Consider the following 21,747-nt stretch of genomic DNA (forward strand, 5'->3'; position numbering starts at 1 on the left):
TAATAGCTTTTATGTAAATGACCAAACTTAGACTAGCTTTGGGAGCAATGACTCCCTTTGCATAGGCATTTCAGAAGTTGCTGCTGTAATGCAGCTATAGTCAGATGTATTTTTGTCATTTTATATAACTCTGGAAGTAAAGTGCTAGTTTATTGGAGAACTGTAGAGTGCATCCGAAGGGGCAGCAGTGCTGCCTGTACAGGAATTCCAATAGCAATGGTTAATGGCTAGGATTTAAAGACGCCTCTAAGGTCAGACATTATATTTTCAATGTACAGCTTAATGATGTGTAATAGTTCAATTTGACAAGTAATTATATCACTTAATGTTGTGGTTTAACCCCAGCCGGCAAACAAGTATTATCACAAAACCACTCCCCACCAGCATCATGGGAGAGAGAATCAGAAGGGTAAAGGCTAGAAAACTCATGGGTTGAGATTAAGACAGTTCAATGGGGAAAGAAAAAGCTGTGCATGCAAGCAAAGCAAAACAAGAAATTAATTCACTGCTTCCCATGAACAAGCGGGTGTTCAGCCATCTCCAGGAGAGCAGAGCTCCATCACGTGTAAGGGTTACTTGGGAAGAAAAACACTATCACTCCAAACATCCCCCACTTCTTTCTTCTTTCCCCTCTTTATATACTGAGCATGATGTCATGGTATGGAATATTCCATGTATCATGGATATTCCATGGATCAGTTGGGGTTGGCTGTCCCAGCTTTGTCTCCTTCCAACTTCCCATTCACCCCCAACATCCTCGTCACTGTAGCAGTATAAAAAGCAGAAAAGGCCATAACAAAATAAAAATAACAAAATATCAATAACAGAACCATTTCTATGTTCTCAGTCCTGTGTTCAGCACAAATCCAGAACACAGCCTCATACTAGCCACTGTGAAGAAAATTAACTCTACCCCAAACCCAACACACTTGCTGATACAATGCATTTTTTATACTGTTCTCAGTGTTGGAAATCAGCTGATGCAAATGTTTGGAGGACTCTTAGTCTTGTAGAACATTGAATTAAAGACAATGTTTAAAACTCACATTTTGTTTGGCAGCTGTGGAAAAAGGATCATATTTGTTTAGGACCAAAGAGTTGAATCTGAATTGAAGTTAGACCCAGTAATTAAGCAGATGGTCTCTTCCCTTGTTCCACTTATTTGGGAAAGATCCAGGCCTGAATTTTGAATTCCAAGATTTGCCAAAAGCGGGTAGAAAAAAGGACCCTGTACAGAAATTCCTAGATTGTAGGCTGAAAAGGTGTTTCCCACTCCTCCGTTTCACTTGTGTTTCATCCATTGTTGCATTTGTTTTTCAAGAAGAAGATAACAGATTATAGAAACTGGTGTCTTTTTGCTTTAGCTCATACAGTATTTAATAGCTGGACTTTGTCCTTTCCTAGAGTCGATGTGCTCTCCTGCAATAATCCTGCTAGAGGAACTGCACATTTCTTTCAGCAGTGTTAATCTTTTATGTTTGATTCAAGTGTATTTATATTCCTTAGTTTTTATGACCATAAATGCCCTTGCATTTAGTATTTCTGCCTTTATACATCTATATGCATACCCATATGTATAGTATATAAGAATACCATAAAATTATGGTACACATACAATTACGATGTTTGTATAGTGCTGTAGAAAGGTCCAAAATTATTACCTAGCACTACAAAACCGACAAATATTATATTTTTTCTCATCACTCATTGTTTTAGAACACAACATGGTCCTTAATTCTTAAGTGAGAGAAATGGAAGTAAGGGCAAAATTAGCTTTCTGCAAAGTGAATTAATCTGAAATGAAAATGGAAGTGCACTTTACTAACTGATTAATCTCTAACTGTTGTAGTTTACACATGACAAATATCAGTTATGAACTGCTAAAAAGACACTGAAACAGACAGGGAGATTTAGACTTCACAGGAAAGAAAATTAGGAATAAAGACAACTGAACTATTATAAAACTACTAGTGTTGAAATCAAAATCAGGTTAACAGAGCCTAAGAAAACCAGCATTTTTGTTATGCTGTAAAATAGTGATTAATGTAAAGAGTCATATTTACTTAGAGGCTGAGAAGGGACACACTTGGTCACAAAAGTAAATGCTGAAGAAAACATTTGCACACAGTTCTTCTCCCTTAATTACTTGACCCAATATGAAGCATATCAGTACTTAGTGAAATAACCCAAATCTTGTTTCTTTCCTTGTAAATGTAATGAATGGTGTTCATTACAAGAATTGTTTTTAATGGCCCCCTCTGAAAGAGCTGGAGTGTTTCGTCTCACATCCTTGATGTTTCTAATAAATAAATGCATGTCTGGTGGGTGGGACAAGAAGATTAAGTCTGGTGAGAAACTGCAATAACTATATTGAAGAATGAGTTTTATACCCGGGGGCTCAGTTTTGTACTGACATAAATACGCAAAAGTCTCATTGGCCGTGAAGGGCATGTGTCTGAGTATGAGAGGTCAGAACTACCTGTGTCATTTGCAAATGAGAGTGTTGCATTGCTCCCTGTAAAGCTATTTGAAGAGTAAACTATTTACTAATGATTGGGAATAGATGTTAATAAGATTTTAATAGAGTTTGAGAGTGTTATAAGTGAAGACCTTAATGGAAATATGAGTTTTCCGGGGGAAAAAAACTGCTGGTGAGTAAACTTACTGTGTAGTAATCTGAAATGCTTGAAAATTACTTCAAGTGACTGTGTGTGTAACAGTACCCTACATTTTCTGTATGAAGAAAAGAGATCTCCTTTAAGATACTTGAGAAAAGCAGCTGCTTTTTTCACATTTTAAATAGACAAACTGGACACTTGATAACAATGTACTGGAGAAGTAACCTATTTTCTGCAACTGCAGTAATAGCTTTTTTTTTGTAATGAGCTGTATTTATTTCCTACTGATAGTTTTTTGGATAGCAGTCTTCTACAAAACTTTAAAGCTTGTAACATGAGGCATTTGAAATACTGAAAAAAAAATTTTTATGAATCTATACATGTGGAATAATTATTTTAAAAAATATATCTCTTGTCCAAATTCCTTATAATATTATTACTAAGAGCGATTGCTTTTCCCTTGCTCCTCTCTGTTCTTCTTGGCCTTAACGTGCTTCCACCTGTGCATTTTTATTGTGTAATATGCAATTAGTGCTTACTAAGCATAAGTTTGGAGAAGGATTGAATTTAGTGGAAGGTCACAGCAGAAGCCCCATGTTCTAGCTGTTTTCAACAGATATCTGAAAATAAAAATCTTAATTGGCAACTTATTTTTCCGTTTGCTGTGAATTTTTAAAATTATTTTTGTTTTCTCATCTATACCAAGCCTATGGTATCAAGACTGTCCTCATTATCCTCAAAAGGTCTGTCTTGTTTCTGCCTCTTTGTGCATAGGAAGGAGTTCATAGTAGAGACAGAGATGAAGATGCCTGGAGCCACTGCTGTGCAGATTATGCACCAAATACTGCTTCACTGATGTCTTTCTCTGGTGGAGTATGCAAGGCAAGAAACCTTGAACCAAGCGAAGTGAAAATAAGATCTGATGTGCTCTGAGAGCTAGAGCTTTAGCAGTTGTTTTCTCCCAACCAGAGCTTCTCTCTTTCCTAGCCCACAAAAATATGAAGTGTGGCTGTGGACAAATGCAGATGGCTTTGAAAGGGTTTGCAGTCCAAACAAAAACTGGTGATAGGGATTGACTGATTCTGATGAGGGAAGACAAGGAATCAAGGAATTTGTGAGTGGAGTGGGAGTGGTGTGTCACTTGGCTCCTGAGGAGCCCAAATGCTGCTGAGGTTGGGATTGGCAGCTGAGAATGGGCCTAAAATAACATGTTGAAGGAGAGATTTGGAGATTCACAGCAGAGTGGTGGAGGTTTTGTATGAATATTTCTTGTCAGGATCCTTTGGTCATTCATGTCCTTCTATCTCTGAGGGCTTTCATGACAAGAAGTGGCGTTACTGCCTGCCTACAATTGAGAGTTCCTGTATTGGTTCGTTAATGACGGATGGAAAGGTCAGGCTGGGAGGAGCCTGACAAGAAAAGCCGCTTACCTTTGGTTGAGTAGAGCAGCCCTGTGACCAGAGACTGAAGGGCAAGGTGCCGTGTCTGAGTGTTAATGCAGTGTTTGTGATGTACAGCAAATGCTCACAGGACCCTGAAAATGGCCTTGAGTGCTCTTTGTGAGTGTCAGCTGTGAATTTTGGGACACAGGCTTCTCTTCTCAGAAACAGGACTTAGTCTTGGGAAGGTGACAAGCCGGCTTTTATAGAGGGATCAGAGGAGCTCTGCCCTCTTAGCATGGCGCAGAACCCATGACATGCTGCAGTGTATCCCAGCTCAGCCTACCAGAATTCCCCAAAGTGCATGCTTTTAACTTAGCCAGTCTGTTAGTTTTATTTTTTGCATTGTGTGCTATGGTGGTTAAATTTCAGCTGAGGTGGGTCAGTGAGAGCGGGTTGTTCCAAAGGTAAAAGGCCACGCAAGAGTTGCCTCGCAGCTCCAGAGGGTTAAACGAAGTGACAATAAACTGAAATCTCACCTCCCTTAGGCAGCAGTTCAAGTGTCCAGAGTCTGTGGGAGAGACCCAGTCTGCTCTGAGCACCTCCAGCTGAAGAAGGTAGGAGGCCTGTGCAAGGGAAGTCTGACCTGCTTTGGCCACACTCAGCACTCAAGTTGCCTGGGGGGGACGCTTCTGCTGTGTCTCCATGAACATCTTTCTGCAGTGATTAGTGTTGGATTCACAAGCAGCACATGTCACGCGAGGTACATACCTGTCAGGAGAGGTTAAAGAACTGAGGTAGAGATATTGTATTTATTGGGTAACATGTACTACTACCATGATGGTGTTATTGCCATTGATGCAGAAGCTAAACACTCCTTTATGTTTTTTTTCCCCCCGGGCTTTCAAGTAAAGACAGGTTAAGGAATGGTGTTGAGGCGCGTATTATCTTGGTAATTAATTGTCATTTATTAACTTGCACTTGGAGCTGAGAGGCAGGGCAGGTGGAAACTCAGTGTCCTTCCATAAGGCTTTTTACCTTTAAAGGCAAAGTCCATATGGTCAGGATTTCTTATCAGAGAATCGAGCATGTGTGGTGTGAAAGGATTTGTTACTTGGACACACAAGGGGCTTATCTTCAGAGAGAAAGGCATGGCTTTTTTTACTTAGGAGCAGCTAACAAGCGTCAGTTGTCCTGAGATAAAATGCAAGGACGAGAGACTTTTGTTTTAATACTATATGAACTTGCCAAGTCAGCCAAATGGGATGGTAGGACTTACTTTACTGTAACTTTACTGCGGTTACACTCTGATAAATCCACAATGCTTGATCTTTGATATGTTTTTCTCTTGGAATAAGTGATACTTGTTATTAAAGCCCAAACCATGCCTTCTTTTTTAGAGTATGGTGATAAATTCAGACATAAAACACTCTGAGGCTCTTCCTGAAATACTAAGAGCTTACTATCTTTTAATACAAGGAAGAATTTAATACAAGGAAGAAGCAGTTACAATGGTAGAGTAACTTAGTTTAGAAAAAGATCACTGGAAATCATCATGTTCAATCTGACCTCCACTATAAGTAGAGCCAACTCCAAAGTTAAATCAGGTTGCTACTCATGTAATCCACTGATACACTGGATCAGTTTGTGGCTTTTGATTTGGTATATTTGACTGTAAGGGTGACCTGTAATTTCAGTGATATAATTAAAACCTTTGCCCTTTTTAAGATGAATTCCCTACTAGGTCAGTGGTTATTTTTACCAATGACTTAATGAGGTCAAGATGAGACCTAGAGGTTTCAGCTTATTGGTTTCTTTTTTTCTAGTTGCAGTTATACTTAAGATGAAAGATTCCTTTTGGAAGCCTTAGCAATATACATTTGGTGGGGTGAATCAGAAACTAGTAACACCAAACTATAAAAATGGTAAGGTTTCAGTCAAAGAGGCAGCCAGATGGAAACAAATAGTTACTGTGGCCCTTATTAAACAGTCAGACTTGCCAGTTTACTTCACAAACTGTAATTGCAGTAATTCTACATTGTCCTTTCCCAGCTGTAATTAAGGTCATAGATACCAGAGTAAATATTAATAAAAAATAAAGGCAGAATAACAAAGGGAAACAGTAATTGTACTGTTAAGCTATAAGATTTTACTCAGGCAGAAAAACACTTTTGAAAATTTTTTTAAGCGGTGATAGGAAGATATGTACCATAAAGTTTGTGGAACTGACTGTTGTGAGTTGAATTAAAGGTTTAGTGTAACCAGGATTACTAGACCTTGGATTCATTATTTCCTTTTTAAGGCTGACTCCTCTGTCATTCTGGATTGGAAGATACAGGTAGCAGAAATATTAAATTAAAAATATATTCCAGATATTAAAAGTAATTTTTGATATCTTGATTTGCTTGTTGATAGTGGTTTGCTTTGATACTTTGACACAATTCATCACCAGTTGCCTTCACAGATATTAATATATCTTGTATCTTAAGATGCTAACCAAGAATTGCTTTTGGGTTTGTTTGTAGCCGTCGGTCTGGCCAGTATACAATGAACCATGACCATTCCAAGAAGATCCCTGATGGAGCATCGTTTGACCGCTCGGGATCCCAGGACTCCTTGGATGAACTGTCTATGGAGGACTACTGGAAAGAACTTGAAAACATCCATGAAACCAGAGGAAATAACCATGAGGAAGGAGTAGCACTTGTAGTGAAAGAGCCAGATGGTAACGAAATCCATTCCTGTGAATGATCATCAGTTTGCTGATTTAGGAATTTCTCTTCAAGTCTTATTTCAAGAGATGGCACCCACCAAACACAAATCATAAAAAAGAGGTCACCTTCCTGAATATCCACTTTGAAAATTCTGTTGCCTCTGATGCATATCAGTGCATGTGCAGTGCTCTGAAAGAGTTTTATTGGACAGAAGTAAAAGGATGATTTTCCTTTGAATGATATTTGCAGAATATCAGAAAGGTGCCTGTTCTTGCAAATCACAACAATTGAAGCTTTATTTACAGTTTACTGTTAAACTAACTTACTCTTTCACTCTTTGTGTATGTTGTTCGTTATTGTAGCTATTGTGGATAGAAACCCCACGCTTTAGAAGACAAGCCAATGATTAACCAGTTTAAGTTTAGTGAGTAACTTTCTACGCTTGTAACTGTTGTGATTGTTCAGTTGTATTATTTTGTTTCTCAGAAGCATCAATTATGGGCCACTCCTTAGGGCATGATCTTGGAGGTTGAGCAGTTTCTTTTTTCTTTTTTTTTTGTCTCTGACAAAAGAAAAGTAATATCCTTAATTCCAGTCTTCTCTCAAAAATTACTTTTTAACAGAGCAGTATCTGTCTCTCTTCCATTCTTACAAGAGACTTACAGTCTCAGAAAATTAAAATGGTGAATTTTGCATTTTGGTATGGCCTCCACATGAGTGAGAAGAATGTGCTCCATGAGCTTTCAAAGGGATTTGCACTTCTGCCTCCCTAAGCATTTTGAAATGGCGCTGCTATTTACAAGTGCTCTGAAGAGTGTACAACGTGGCCCCTGGAGAAAGCAGCAAGGCTCCCAGCCCTTGCTGGGAGCAGGGCATCTGACAGAGCTGTGAACCTTTCTCCAGAGAAGCAGAGCCCATTGCTCTGCAGTGCATGAGCCTCTTCTATTACCCCAACTCACTGATGTGGCTGTGCCTTTAGGCTCTGCACCCCATTTCCTTTTCTTTTTTTTTTTTACATAGCCTTCTTCCCCTTAGTTACTGCAGCTGACTCTGGCATGAAGCCCAGGTGAGTCAGCACAGTTGAGTTATAAGCTCAAGCATATGTTGCTATGCCCTGCACCTTGCCTAATGTGCAGCACCTTGCTTGGATACAAGTACTCCTGAATGTGTGGGATGCTGCACCTGGGTGATGGGCCTGCCAAGGGGGGGCGCTTGCTTGAAACACGGCCATGCAAAGGCAAGGCAGGGGACAGATGAGATTTACCTTGCTCACACCTGCTCTGGAGAACGGGTGTAGCCCTTCTTTCCAGCCCTGATAAAATCTGAGAGTTTTGTCAGAGTTCAGGGTTTGGCTACCCAGCCATAGCAAAATCCATACTTAAAATCTGTTGTCTGTTTTCTGAATGCTGTTAATGTTCAGGTGCCCATTTGAATGTGCACTGGGCACAGTGGGAAACTGCAGTCAGTGGTGAAGTAGACATGCCAGATTGGGATTATTTTTAAATATCTGATAAATGGAAATATTGCTTGAACATTTGAGAGGGTTGTTGGCATTCGACACAACCTCAGCTGCTACAGACAGAACTTAGTGTTTTAAAGAAAATATCGTTAGAGAGATACGGGTTTCAGAATCAGTTTTGCCATCAGTAACAGTATTCAATAGCTTTCTCACCTTTCTTGTGCAGTGATCTGTCAATAAAGGATACCTTATCAGCTATAAGAATAAAGCAAAAATTGTTTTGTGGGCTGTCAGCAGGCTGGAGACCATGTCATAAGAACTGATGAAAAAATAGCATTAAGGTGACTGCTGTAGCCTGGTTTGTCCTTCATTAAATTGAGCTAGTGGAGGGCTGTAGGATTAATGTGTCAAGAAAAGTGGGCAGAACCATGTCAGTAAGGGAGCAAAAAAGATTGAATATTGAACTGAAAATCAATGAGGCAGTGATGATCAGAGTCTTTCAGACTTCCCCATACAAATTTATATCTAGGTACATTTATAAAATGGTATATGATTTAATAGAAATGCTGTAGATTATTATAAAGATTGCCACATAGCAATCTGTATTGGATTAACTATTTTAAAAGCTTTGATATCATATGTTAAATCTTTTGAAGCTCTTCAGAAACAATGGCTTTTTTCCAAGTCATGATAGTGTAAGTAATTATTCTTAATTGTGTATCCCCTTAGTACTTTCCCTGGGATTGTATTAACTCTATCATGTCATTAACATCCAGTGTGCTTGGCAGTACTCGAAAGCCATTTTTGCCTTTTTCCCTTTGACTTGCTCAGAGGGAGAACTAGAAGAAGAATGGCTGAAGGAGGCAGGTCTGTCAAATCTGTTTGGAGAGAGCTCTGGCGACTCCCAGGAAAGCATGGTGTTTCTATCCACACTGACCCGAACCCAGAGAGCAGCAGTGGAAAAGCGAGTAGAGACTATCACACAAACACTGAGGAAAAAAAACAAACAGCACCAGATTCCTGATGTCAGAGATATCTTCAGGCTACAAAATGACTCAAAGGGAAAAGTAAGTTCCTGTCTGTTGTTTTGTTTGATTCCGGCAGAGAGAAAAGGGACATGCAGGGGTGGGAGGAGAGGAGAGTGGCACACAAAAGGGATATTTCCAGAAGATTTTTCACTGATTTCCAAGAGAATTTTTGACTAAATTTGCAGGAATGGTGTTTTTCCAGAGTTGACATTGCATTAAGTGATTTTAGTAAGTAAAAAGAAGTTATGTATATTGGTCTTGTATTACTTAAAGGTGATGAATAAAACAACCACTCCATGGCCAAGACATTAATCTGAATTAACTTTCATGTAGATGCAAAACTCATGACAACAATCACCCAAAGAGCTACCAAAAGCCCACTTTTACCTTTGGGTGGTAGTAGCTCTTACTTACTGGTGCTCTTGTTTTTTGGGGGTTTTTTTGAAAAAAAAAAAGGAAAAAAAGAGGCATCGACATAACGTCCTCAGTTTTGGCTACATCTTTATGCTTATCACCTGAGGCGTAAACCCCATACTAGCTCCCAGGGCCTTTGTGTGTTGTCAGACTGTGTATGGGAAGTTGCTCTGGCAGGTCCTGAAAGGTCCCAGTTTCCTCTCATGGAATATTGAACAGAGTTCCTCTCCCATATGTAGGAAAGGGAAAGGAGGGAAATGGAGACTATGATTAGAATTCCTTTTCTGTGGAGAAGGGCATATGTCCTGTCTGCTCCCACAGAGCACTGAGATCTTCAATCATAAGAAGAGTATGACCTGATGAATATGCATGGCAAGTTTACCTGCCCTCAGCTCTGTCCCTTATTGTCACTGCTGACGGTTCCATTCTGTGCAGTGGTAGTGGTGGTGGAAAGCACAGTGAATTTTGAGGAGATTTAACTTCCTCTTTCCCTCAACATCATCTTCTCCTTCATCAGCTCCTTTCAAACTCAGCCGCAGTGAAATGTAGTGAGGGGAGTTTGTAAGCTCAAATGTGTGTTCTAGAGGCACAGCTTCACTTTCATTCTTCTGCCTTGCATGTGGTTACAGAAGGGATATTAACTCCATAAAAGCTTTCCAGGATCTGATTTGTAATTGACTCTACCTAAAAATTACATGATCTAATAGCAGAGCAATTTAGGTAAAATATCATATAGCTTAAAGCAGTATAATTTCTCTTTCAAGGATGTTATTTCAGTAAAGCACAATAAATACTCATGTTCCTGTATGTAAGCTACACACTGTAATGTTTGAAAATCCTACATCACAGCGTTCAGTAGACTTCTGTGTCTCTTAAACTGCATGTTTTGATATTGAAGACATCAGTGAGAAGTAATGCAAACAGACAAATGATTGTAGCCATATAAGAAGCATAACACAGAAGGTTAAAATATTTCTTCAATTTAGAAATAATGGAAAAAAAAATCCTTCTAAACCTGTTTCCTTAACAGAAATAAAGTAAAACAAGTGTAGGCCCTCAAACCTGTGCTGCATTCCTTTCTCCAAAGCAAGATAATTACTCAGAAATCGTTTCTTGTGGTTTTTCATCTAATCTGTCACAGAAAGCCTGTAGTGAAGTAGCTTTTACAACCTCCCTAGGTAACTTGTCTCAGTACTTTGTTACTTTTCCATCGTTAGAAAGCTTTTTATGTAACAAAAGAGGACTGAAGCCATCTGCAGCTGTATGAAGTCATTCCAGTTTAACAATAGCCTCCAAAAATCCTGTAACCTCCCTTCATCTGGAGGAAAGCAGGAGGAAAGGTAAAACAATAGTGTTGATGTTTTGCATCAACACAACAACTGTGTTGATGTCTCTCCTAAATTTCCTGCCGTATTCCCAAAGAGAAGCTAGGCTTTTGGTACCTTGACAGCTTCCCAGTCTGCTTCTGCTGCTTTGTGAAACAGTAATAATTTTGGGGGCAGGAGTGCTATCTTTTTCCTTCTCTCAGAATCCCCAGTTAAAGAAAAAAAAAAAAGGAAAAAAAGAAGTGAATATACAGATCATGCCAGCAGAAGAAATCTTTAAAACTTGAATTTTTCTTCTCAGTAAGTATGGAGTTATAAATTGCTTGAGTAAAATACAATTAGAAATCTAGAGTGCTAAACATTCATTGTTAATTTGAGTTGCCAAAAACACAATAAAAATAATGCAGGGGTAAAAATGTATATGGGTATATGTATACCCATATATATGGGCGTAGATTTTCTACATGTTCTGGAATATTTTTGCCTATAGCAGGAGTCATCCAGTTCATGGAATCTGACACATCTTGAGACTGGGTAGGTCTGCATTTTAGAAAGGAGAGGATGGTTCAAATCCTTTCCCGTTTTGAAGCCTCTTCACAGTGTCCTGGCTTTGCTGTTAGAAATCAAACCTGAAAGCACAGATAATAATGTCAGACTGCCCTGCAAAAGGGATGGGATTGCTCTGTAGGGGAGGTGACTATATAAGATTTTGCAAGAGAAAGGAATTTGGAGTCAGTCAGTGAAGTCAAAATGTCAAGTCAGTCAAAATCCTCCGGATTCCCTTTCCATATCCTTTCCAGTGCAAACTATGGCTTCAGGTCAAAGACTGCATTTTCTTATTCTTTGTCGCTCTGGAAAATTAAGTCTTTCACCCACTTAGCCTTCTAGGAAGAGGAGGAATTGACCTAATTACTTCTTTTTTAATTACCTAGGTTTCAGATTCCCTTGGACTTTGGCAAAGGGTTTTCTGCTGAAACACTTCTGCATACCCCTGTATTGCAGGAGGGTGTGGTTTAATCCTGCACAGGGTCAGAGGAGTTTCTACAAGCATGGATTTGGTTTTTATAGGCATGCATATTTATTGTTCCTTTCTTAGGTCTGTGATGGAAGTGAACCCTCAACTGTGAGAACAAGTGAAAACAAAAATGAAACACACGATGGAACAAAAGGTAATGCCAAATGACTTTCTTCTTTATTTTTTTCTTTTTTTTTTGTAGGCATTCAACTACACAAGCTACTACATGAGTCTATATTTCAAGTAACTTTTCAGCAAAATAAATTCTAATGAGGAACCTGTTCTGAACTGCATTGTTGGGGTGTAAAATTTTAATGTGGCTGTAGATAGTGTCCTTTGAGCCATCTGAGAAACCTGGTTTATTACCAGGGATCATCTTATAATTGAGCTATCTGGGAGAGGTCTCTTCTCACAGCTTATGCTTAAATCTTTCCTGATCCTTAATTTCTCTCTTCTGGTCTATCTCTGGTATACTGTACGTAAGCTCATCTGTGCATACGAGACAATAAACCTAAATGGACTATAAACATGAAAAAACAGTGAGAACTGGCTATATATCTGCAGTTCAAATTAAAAGAAAATTTTGGGATGGAAGAAAAATGGTTGCTTACCTTCTTAAGGAAAATGGAAAGGAAATAACCATTGCCTGTGTGTAGGACTGGATTGTGTTCAATGGCGTGTAGATCACACAAGAAGGGTGCAGTACCCATGGAAGACCTCTTCCTCTCACTGCCAGGATAAAGCATTACAGAAGTCCTTAGCTGATTCTGTAGTTTCTGTTTTGAGAGCATGAATTTTGATGAAAGACTTTGATAGAGCTTTCTGCTGTTCTTCAGATCCAGTAATGAAAAGATGGCTGTCCTGCATCATCTTAGGTTTCTTCAAAGTAGAGGTTGCACTATATCTGTTATACCACCAGACCTACCACTGTAGAGATCAGGACATTTACTGGCAGCCATTTAAACTTTAAGATACTGCATTGTTATTCTGCTTTGTTTATATGTTGGGGTTTTCTATTCTTCTGGGGGGCTGAACAGCACACAGGTTTTAGGCTGAACCCTGTAGCCACTGAGAGCAGGCAGATCAAGTTCCCTACTGCAAGTTAGTTATCTGTAATTAAGCCACCAAATAAAATTCTGCTCCAGATCTAGAATACTGATCAGTAGTATTTTGGAAAAATTTTTACTTTAGGATTAGACTCGGGAAAACAGCAATGGACAATACAGGATATGCATGGAAGTTGAAGTGGGAGAGATTAATATAAACCAGTCCTGAATAGCACCAATACTGTGTGTTTTCAGAAGTGTGTATTTCCTTCCTTCCTTCTCAGCAAACCTCACTTCAGTCAGAACAGTAAAAAATTGGGAGGACTGCCAGACAGCTGGTTCAGCACAAGGGAAGGAAGATGCCTGGTGCTTGTGTCAATAAACTTCACTGCAGGATTCAGAGCTGGAAAATTACCAAGCAATTATTACAGAGTTTTTATCACATCTGGTTCTTTTTTTCCCTGTGGCCCTGATGAACCCTTCAGAAATGGGAAGTTCTGAAAGGCAAATCCCATATGCTAGCTCTTCTCAGCACAGATTGTGATGCGGATGGCAAATGCAGCCTGCTTACATCCTGATACACTTCTGCATTTGTCAACATACTGAAATGGGCTCTGCTCCCAGGATTGGAGCAGGAAGGGAAAATCAGTTCAATTTGCAGTCAAACCATGGAAGTTTGGTGGTGTTAAAAGCACTGCACCTGTTTTGGTGCTGTACTGTGATCTTTCCTCCAGAATGATGAGCAAATTAGTGTTATACAAACAGTGAATGAATTTAAGGCAAAAGCTAAACAGTGCCTGATATTTCAGAGGTACTAAATATTTATGAAATCCAAATCCAAAGATGTTATTTTAAAATGGAAAACCTCTTTGACAGAGAAGTAGTCCCAGTTTTACCTGAAAAAAGTGAACATCATCTCAGACATTATTAAAAAAGCTTAAATTGAGATGTCTTAAAACTGCTGTGGCAAACAATCTTTCTGGCCATACTCCAAAGGTGATGACTCTGTTCCTAATTTGATATTTGAATGCTGCATTCCCAAGTGCTTCTGCCAAACTGAAGATGTTAGTTGTTTGCCCTTAGAGCATGCTTGAGCTGTGTGAACCTGTGTTCACTTCTCCTTTCTTACCAGGCTGACACACCTTGTTTCTTGACCAAATAGTGTATGCAAACTCATAGAATAATACAAAACCATTACATTTTTATTCTTTTCTGCCTAATCCTGCTCAAACAGAACAGTTTAATGAGCTCCTTAGATTTTTTGTTTGTAGCTGCATATCTGAAGTTTTTTGGAAGGATGCTCACTTACTGGCTTTAAGTGCCTTTGTTTCATATAGGTATGGAGTAAGTCTACAGGAAACAAAAAGAAAATTCACAATCGTGTGTTAAGCTCTTAAAAGACATTATCAATTTAACAATCCACGATACTCACTAAAGGCCTGCAAAGCTAGCAATATGTTCAACAGATACAAAAGAAAAATGACCGTGTTGGTTGAGACCTCTCAAGAAATAAAAAAGAAAGAATAAAACAGATAAAAAATATTCATTATCTTAAATAGGGTAGCAGCAAAAATCAGTTTACTGTGAGACTGCAGTTGTCTTTCTGAACACAGGATTAGCTCCAAAGGAAGAATGATAGATAAAAACCTTTGTATAAGGGCAATTTTAAAGCATAACAATCTAGAAAATGGATGAAAGAATGGTGTGTACCATGTGTAATATGAGGGTAAAGAGCAGTGATGTTTGCTTCTCGATATGGAAACAGACTGAAATGTGGTTGTGTTTTTTAACTAAAGGGTTTATTTTTGCTTTTCATTTTACATGATAAGCAAGGAACCTATAGCCAAAGTGATAGTGTCAGTGAAATGATTAAAAAGTTTTTTATTTTCTATTTATAATCATCTATGAACTGGCATTTTAGAGAAATGCTTTGTCAGTCAAAATTATAAATTTGACCTTTCCAATTATAAATTAAGAACTATCAGCACAGCTCCATTGGAGTATACTCTAGATTCTCTAGCAAAACTAGGAAATAGCAAGGTTGACACTTGTGATGTTTCCTTGTTTTTTCCTGAAGAATTCCCATCATTTTATGTGAACTTAAAATAGCTCTGTGAACCAAGGAAAGGGTACGAAACTCATGTAAAATATGGTTTCCACATCCTCATAGGCAGTATTTACGTTTTATGTATCACATTTACATTTCTCGCATGAAATATTGCATGTAGTTGGCAGATTGGCAGAACATCAAAGCCACTTCCTCTTACAGATGCTGCCTAGTTAAGGACTGCACAACAATAGGAGCAAGGCTATACAACCAAGAGGAAACTCCCCACAACAGCAGCATTTCCAGACCTCTAAAATGTGCACACCATTACCAAGACATCTGCTTTACACAGCACCTTGGTATGACCAGAGTACTGAAATAGGAGCTACTGCGTTTTTGTTTGTTACAAACACCAGATCCCTCCTAAGCTGGTAGGAAGTATGTAGGTCACGTATAGGCCACATTAGCATGACAAAAGTCTTTGGGGGATGGGGAACTGTTTTCATTCAGTTCAGATGCGTTAAACATTTTACATGATATATATGGATACACACAGGGAGGCCAAAGATTGGAGTCAGAGGTGAATTTGACCTTGGATGTGTTTGCTTACTGAGGACTCATATGTCTCTGTACCAAAAGGAACAGCTCTAGTTTCAGGATCGGCTTAATCTTTAGCGTATGCCCTAGGTAATTTGGGATCTATGGAAAGTGAGCAGAAGCCACTCTGGAAAAAGCAAGTAGTGAGTAACACACACAACAGGCAAAAGTTGGAAATGTTTCTTAGGCTAAATTGCCTTTGATGCTTTGTATTACACTCTGTTATTTACAATATAATTTTCTTCTTGCTTCTTTCATGATATATTTTAACTTCAAACTGAAAAGCAACGGTTGATTTACTGTGAAACTGGGCAACTTCTTTTTCTAAAAGCAGAACTGCCTCTCCCTTTTGTTCCTTCTTTATTTTTTTTTAACAAAAATGTTCTAAGTTTATCTAGTGTTTGATTTCTTTAAGGAACCAAGAAAAAGAAATAAGGCCATTGTTGTGTACTTAGTCCTTCCCTGTATCATGGAAACACGCCCAAACAGTTTTGAAGAATCTAGACTTCTCAGTCTGAGGTGAGGACAGGAATGACGGAACAAAGATATGATCTGTGTCATCCCTGTTATTCCTAGATGTTAATGCTTTGGGTCATAGAGGATACATTCTCTTTTGCTTTTGAAATTTTAAGAGCAGAAATATTTGCTGATTTAGTTGCAGGATGTTACAGTCTTTGAGGCTGGAAAGTATTTGATGGCAAGAAACATCTGAAGTCAAAGCTCTTTGGCTCTGCAAGATTCTGGGAGTCTGATGTTTGTTTGAGGTGGATTGCTCTATCTTTTCCTAATGGATAAATAGGAGAAAACCCCATACTTTGGCAAAATTATTGAAGAAAGCCTAGAAAAGCTGAACCCTTGTCAGAAGCTAAATTTTCAACTGACATAAAAATTGCAGAAAACAGCGAATTTGCAAACAGAAAGTCCATCCCTTACACAGCACTTACTTCTACTTAAAACTTACTCTTGTGCACTGAATGGTGCTCACTGGTGCTGCTGCTGATTTTTAGGATTTTTTTTCTGGTGTTTTCAGGTCAAGAGTTCAATCTTGGAACAGATGAGGAGAAGAGCATGCTTGAAGTCATGCCATCTTCGGACACTGACATCAATTTGGAGATATCATTTGCAGAACAGGCAGCTAATCTCAAAGACAGCTCAGTAGGCAATATGTGCAAGGGTGGAGGTGGTGACACTCTTCTCCCGGTAGGTGTTTCCTATTTTTTCCGCTTTGTTTTTATTAGAGGTACTATTTGCCTGAAATTTATCTGATAGTGAGCGAAATAGATTTAGAAGAATTTTGCCATATTCAGCTTTGTGGAGATAGAGCTTCTCAAGATAACTAATTTTTTGGAAATAGTATTCTCAATAACATGGAAATAACTACTTTGATGCCTATTTATATCCTTGTATAATAAAATTCACTCTATATGTAAGCAATGATGAACTGGTAATATTAAGCTGGAGTAAATGGCTTAGTGGTAGTTGTACACAAACTGTGCCCTTCATTTGTTTACAGCCCTTTTTCCTGTTATCTGAGAGGAGATCCTTTATCTCTGTAATAAAAAGCTCTGTTGTCAATTAAAGAGGGTTGGTGGATGACTGTGGAAACCTGGTGCAGTTATCCAATGCAGGTAGGTGAGAGATGAAAATGAAGAACAGAATGGTCTAGGAAATCGAATGGCAGGAAATTAAGGATTAGTTTGAACTCCTAATAAAAAATGGCTCTTTCTGAATGAATCCATATAAATACAAAAGAAAATCCTCTAAGGGATTTTGTTGTTGATCCTCAGAAATCTCTTTGAGGATCTCTCCCTGCCTAACAGTTCATGAACATGCAGTTATGTATGACCTGTAAACTACTGACTGGTGTGAAAATCCTCTGGTTTGTATTGTTGTTTGTTTTTTTTCCCTAACATTGTATGCAAACATCTCTGAGTAAACACAGTTTGTGAAGTAATGTTTCACTGTTCTTCAAACACTTAATTTAGATAAGGACATGTGCAATTCTTCAAGTAGTAATTACCCGATGTATACTAGTTTAAACATTATAAACCAGACACTAATGGATACTTACAAATGGATTCTAAAGTGTTTGAGTCACGTTTCTGTAATGCAGCCTATAACAAGGAGATGAAAGCTCTAACTTCTGTATATATGTATATATGCATGATACATACATTAGCTCTTCTTCTAGCTAGGCTTGTGAAGGATTGCTCAAGAACATGGTTGTGGGATTTCTTAGTGATAAAAGGAGTGGCAAAATGATAGGAAAATGAAGGGAGTTACCTATTAAATTCTACAGTTTGTATTTATTGGTTGCACTTTGTCATTTGCAGCTATTTTTAAACAGACATGTTTGTGCAAGTCAATGAAAGCTCAAGGTGGGAAACAGCTACACATCTGCCATTTGTAAATTGTGTTTATATTTTGATATCTGCCCTTGTAGTCATATGCCATAACCACCAATCATCTGTGCTATTGCTGGGTTTGTATAGGATGAGAAAATGATTCTGGAGTATAATATATCTTTCCAAATGGAAGAAAGTCTTGTCAGCCTTCCTGCTCTGAGTCATGCACACTGCTAGTGTCAGGAACAGGCAAGAGTCTTACTTAGAAGCCTGAGGGTGGCAGATGGAGTTAGAAAGCTCAGTGAGCTGGGAAGTCCCTCTCCCTCACCTTTTCAACTAAATTCCTTATATTGATCTCTGACTGCAGCCTCTGAGCATTTAGCACAGTAGAAATGAGCTGTAATTAGGTGTCCCCCTTCCCTAAGAAGATAACCCTTTTATTATTATTTAATAATAATGGCCCATCTTCGCGAACGAAGATTTGGGGAAAGGTCTTTTTACCTTTCCAGCCTGCGCAATGGATTTTTTAGGTGAGACACAGCCTGCGCTGAACTGAGCCCACCCTTTAATCCTAAGGTTCATCTGCCGGGGCCAAGCAAGCTTGGACAATGGCAGTGAGGTCCTCAGGACGTAGGTTTGTTTAGAGTGTCCTTCTCATAGATGGATGGCCACACAGGGCTAACGACCTCCATCAGGCCAGGAGACCGGGGACTTGAACCCATGGTCGCAGCAGTGAAAGTCCTGCACGCTAAGTGCAGGGGGATTTCTCTTCCAACTGTACATGCATAGGATTGTTCATGGACAGACATTTCCACCACTGTAAATTGGAAAAGGATGCGGAATTTGGAGGAGTGGGTAGGTGGCATGACAAAGCCAGACTTTCCTTGGAGGTGCTGGGTAAAAGGACAAGAGGTAATAGACACAAGTGACTAGTGGAGAAAATTTTGTTTTGCAAAGTAAAGAAAGTCCCCGTGAGAGCATTTAACAGTGAAACAGGTACCCACAGGCGTTTTTGGGAGTTTTCAAAATTCATTTGAACAGCACAACAAACAACCCAATCAGACTTTGAATTTAGCCTTGCTTTGAGCAGGCAATTGAATTAGATGACCTCCAGAAGTCACTAGGAACCTGAGTCTTCCTATAGTTTTAAGATCGTCTGCTTTTCAACCTGTTTGAGGGATTCTCCTATGATTTAGTTAGTAACAGGAGGCTTCATGATGAAAGGTTGTGCCCTGAAGGAAGCATAGCCTTTGAGCTAAGTAATTTGTCATGACTTGGATTATTCACCCTGCTGCAAATCTCTGCTTTTAGAATTTCAGACTGCCGAAGGACAAAACAGGTACCACAAAAATTGGTGACCTGGCCCCTCAGGATATGAAGAAAGTCTATTCTTTAGCACTGATTGAATTAACTGCTCTCTATGACATACTTGGGACAGAATTCAAGCAACAAAAAGCTGTAAAAATCAAAACCAAAGGTGAGTTGGTGTTTTGTGTTCTGAACAAAATGCATCTCTTTTAATCCAGCAAAACAAATGCACCCAGTTCAGAGAATCACAGAATTTGTGTTTAGTATATGAATAGTAATATAGGTCCTGAGCAGCATTTAATTTTACATCTTAACTCAAGGCACACTCTAAATAAGTTTACTGACATAGTCTCTCCAGCTACTGCACCCATTGTTTATTGTCTAGAGTTAAAACTCAAGTCAATCCCTAAGCAGATAAGCTAAGGAGTGAAAAGGGTAAGTATCATAGTAGCATGCTCTGCAGCAAGAATTACTTCACAGAAGTTTGTATATGCTGATTTATTCCCAAAGAACTCTTTGGGAATGTGCTCTTCATGTGTATTCTTTTCCAACTTTCCTGAAGGTAGGTATTGGACTACTTTCATGGTTGAACTCAATGGTCTTAAATGTCTTTTCCAATCCAAATAATTCTGTCATTCTGTGAGTCTACCTGACTTTTGCTTTCATTGCCCTTGGTGGGAGATGCTGAGAGCCTTTGTCACCTACTTTCTTGTTCTGTCTGGCAAACTTTCCTGTGTTATGTAGGTCTTGGCCAACCAGTATTAGGCTATAATGCAGCTTTTATCCAGAATGGCATCATATTAAGTGGAAGATTTAAGCTGTAGCAGAGGATGCAACTCTGCATCAGCAACAGCTGCAACACGTCATTTTGCTCTGCAAGCGATTGGAGCCTATGCATAATCGCAGTGCTTTTCTTGGGAACACAGAAAACGTGGAAACCAATTTCAAGATGCTAGAGGTTTTCAGTGCTTTGTTTTGTTTTCATATTTTTGGCTTCTGCTAAATGCTTTACAAGAGCTTGAAATGTGTTACCAGTTAATCACAAGCCTCCTTTGGCCATAACTCCGTTGTCAAGGTTCTGTGAATGTGATAGTGCAATACCTCACTTTAAATAATTGAAAGCAACAGAGAGCATTGAGATATACAGAAAGGTACAATAGATTTTTCAGAATACACTTTTCACTTTACAGTAGTAGAAAATAGCTTTTTAAGTGCAAAAGGCATACACAGAAACATCTACAAGAACTGTATCCCTTAAATGCATTTTATTCTCGAAGAAGACAGTAGTGGTGTCATTAATAATCAGACACAAAACACTTTCTTCTCATTTATTTTGGGTCTTGATTTTAACTGCTTCTTCATACAGATTTTATTGGTTGAATTTCATTATTATCTGAATGGCAGGAATTCATGTAATGTTGAATTGATTAAGAACTTTTTTAGAAGTTAAAAAAGGTGGGCTAGACCCATGGAAATGTGTAGGAAATAGACAATGATCTGTCACTTTTTCTCCCAAGCAAATCTGCTTTTGCAATATACTATCTTCAGTGCCTTATTGCTCTACCTGACCGTCAGTCACCTCATCACCCTTGAAGTGTTCTTGGGCCAACTGATTCAAGCAGTGGTGGGTCTATTGGCTGTTCCCCTCAGTGCTTGAGTATGTAAAAGATCATGAGAATATAGTTCTTTTGGGGAATGCTGTGCTGTTCCCAGCCCTGCCTTTCTATTGACCTTCTGTAGTTTGTTTTTTACTTTTATTATTGACAAGATCTTCAAGATAATAAAGCTATGGGGTATGGATGTTGACTGTATGTATGAGTCTATTGTATTTTATAGGTAGACTTTTTATGCTCACGGAGATACAAGAACTTTTTGATTTGGCATTAAAACTGATCTTTCTTTGACATATATCACATTTCTTCAAGGGCTGACAATTTTTTTTAGTAATTGCAGCTGTTCTGTGTTCAATATTGGCATGGCATCATACCAAGCAGCAGTTTTTAACTATATGTAGTGTTATATGCTGTTTTAGAAAAATTGCACATACAGCAATTATCAGTACTTCTGACAGAGAAGTTCTATGTCAGCAGACTTTGGGTTAGTTATTACTAGTATAGCTCTCTTCTAATAGTCATTTACTTCTGGGTCATAAATACATGGGAGTCCCATTTACTTGAAGAATAAGGGTGGTTTTGCATCAAGGCTAGATTAACTGGCACTAGATTTCTTTTTTTTTTTATTTTAATTTGCATTGCCTTAGCACTATTGTAAAGGCTATTTTCTAACCGAGAATTAACTGTACTTTTGCTTTTTTAAAAAAAAACACAAAAAAATAAAACAAACCTTTGGTGAGTTGGTTATCTTGCTCTTCTGCCAGTGTTGTATAATTCAAGAACACGGAAGTTGAAAAGCTCCTATTTCAAAACCATCATAGAGCGAAGTGCTCAGAGTA

The 21,747-nt window shown here is 38.6% G+C and overlaps 1 protein-coding gene across 4 annotated transcripts in view; it reads left to right on the forward strand.

The window, feature by feature from the left end:
- The window catches only part of ARHGAP18 (Rho GTPase activating protein 18), a 98,803-nt gene that overhangs the window by 53,920 nt on the left and 23,136 nt on the right, over positions 1-21,747 (forward strand). For 2 of the 4 annotated variants that reach the window (XM_027691331.1, XM_027691321.1), the window contains exons 2-6: positions 6,523-6,722; positions 9,002-9,237; positions 12,034-12,106; positions 16,673-16,842; positions 19,299-19,464. In XM_027691331.1, the coding sequence (XP_027547132.1) occupies positions 6,523-6,722; positions 9,002-9,237; positions 12,034-12,106; positions 16,673-16,842; positions 19,299-19,464 (845 nt within the window). Of the gene's footprint in view, positions 1-5,049; positions 5,147-6,522; positions 6,723-7,073; positions 7,136-9,001; positions 9,238-12,033; positions 12,107-16,672; positions 16,843-19,298; positions 19,465-21,747 lie in introns of those variants that run through there. The other 2 variants (XM_027691312.1, XM_027691338.1) reach the window with 2 other exon arrangements.

Source organism: Neopelma chrysocephalum, unplaced genomic scaffold (assembly GCF_003984885.1).
Source record: "Neopelma chrysocephalum unplaced genomic scaffold, ASM398488v2 Primary Assembly neopelma1_23, whole genome shotgun sequence".
NCBI lineage: Eukaryota > Metazoa > Chordata > Aves > Passeriformes > Pipridae > Neopelma > Neopelma chrysocephalum.